At 47.2% G+C, this 1,086-nt stretch overlaps 1 protein-coding gene across 1 annotated transcript in view; it reads right to left on the reverse strand.

Annotated features, from left to right (window-relative positions):
- The window catches only part of HINT1 (histidine triad nucleotide binding protein 1), a 19,143-nt gene extending 18,282 nt beyond the window's left edge, over nt 1-861 (reverse strand). The window contains exon 1 of the mRNA XM_018570738.1: nt 673-861. Coding sequence (XP_018426240.1) covers nt 673-783 — 111 coding nt within the window. The 5' untranslated portion in view covers nt 784-861. The remainder of the gene's footprint in view (nt 1-672) is intronic.
- Nucleotides 862-1,086: the final 225 nt, after the last annotated feature.

Genomic DNA, 1,086 nt, shown 5'->3' on the forward strand with positions numbered 1-1,086 from the left:
GCTTCTTCTTGTTTACATTTTTTAATTCATAACAGCAGGATCTGTGAATGGAAATACTACAAGTCCCATCAGCCCACTAGGGCAGAGGAACTTTTGGTTCTCAATGGAATAAAAGTGCAGTGACATCACCGTACTTGTAGCCCATTGACATTTGCCACCTGTGTTATGTTACTGAATGGGAGTACCTCAGCAGGACATGGATGGGAGGAAGAGTCTGCAGAAGCCAGAGCATTGCACCCGCAATCTACTGATCACAGCTGCAATGCTTTACTGGCTCTGCTGCACAACATCATAATAAATGCATTTTTTTTTTTTAAATGTGGAACTTTCCTTTTATACAAGGTGAACTAACCCTTTAATATCTCCATCAGCCAACAATTTCAGAATATTATGAACAGCTGGCCCCATAGTTCTCAGTATAGGATGATCCCCTTGCACAGTTATGGGCGGATTTAAACACGTGGGACATTGCAGAACTCTGAACGCTGTGCTCATGTACTGCACTGCAAATTGTGCCGATACATGGTTTGCCGCCCCTGCAGGGACATTGAATGCACCCTCATGAAGTGGCTCCTGCAGGTGCAGCTGTCACATGAGTGCCAGTATCCCCCCCAAATGGCAGCTGTCACCTGGCCCAGACACACGCCCCATCCTCCGCCTCCGTCCACCTACTTGCTCATCCTCATAAAAAATATTGGCAGGAATCTCTTTTCGGATGATTTTGCCGAAGATGGTGTCTCCCCCTGGTTTGGCACACTGAGCCTTACTGATCTCATCCGCCATGGCTGCAACCCGGCTGACAAGCAGAGCACAAGGGGCGGTATACACGGGATGTTCACCACCGCTAGAACCAGCCACGGGTTGTCGCCGTCTAGTGACGTCAGGAGGACGGCATGCACTCGACCATTTTGGATTTGGGCAAATCTTCCCACTTTTCTAACAACTGGAATTTATTCTAGTCCTAACTTCTGATGTGGTACAATTGTGGTCATTGAGTAGTCAAAAACAATGCATATCCTCTTAAGACTCCTATGATGAACAATGTGCCAGCGTCTGCCCGATCTAATAATGGCCTCCAAGACTTCC

The sequence above is a fragment of the Nanorana parkeri genome, unplaced genomic scaffold (genome assembly GCF_000935625.1).
Source record: "Nanorana parkeri isolate BGI_ZX_2015 unplaced genomic scaffold, ASM93562v1 scaffold1589, whole genome shotgun sequence".
Taxonomy (NCBI): domain Eukaryota; kingdom Metazoa; phylum Chordata; class Amphibia; order Anura; family Dicroglossidae; genus Nanorana; species Nanorana parkeri.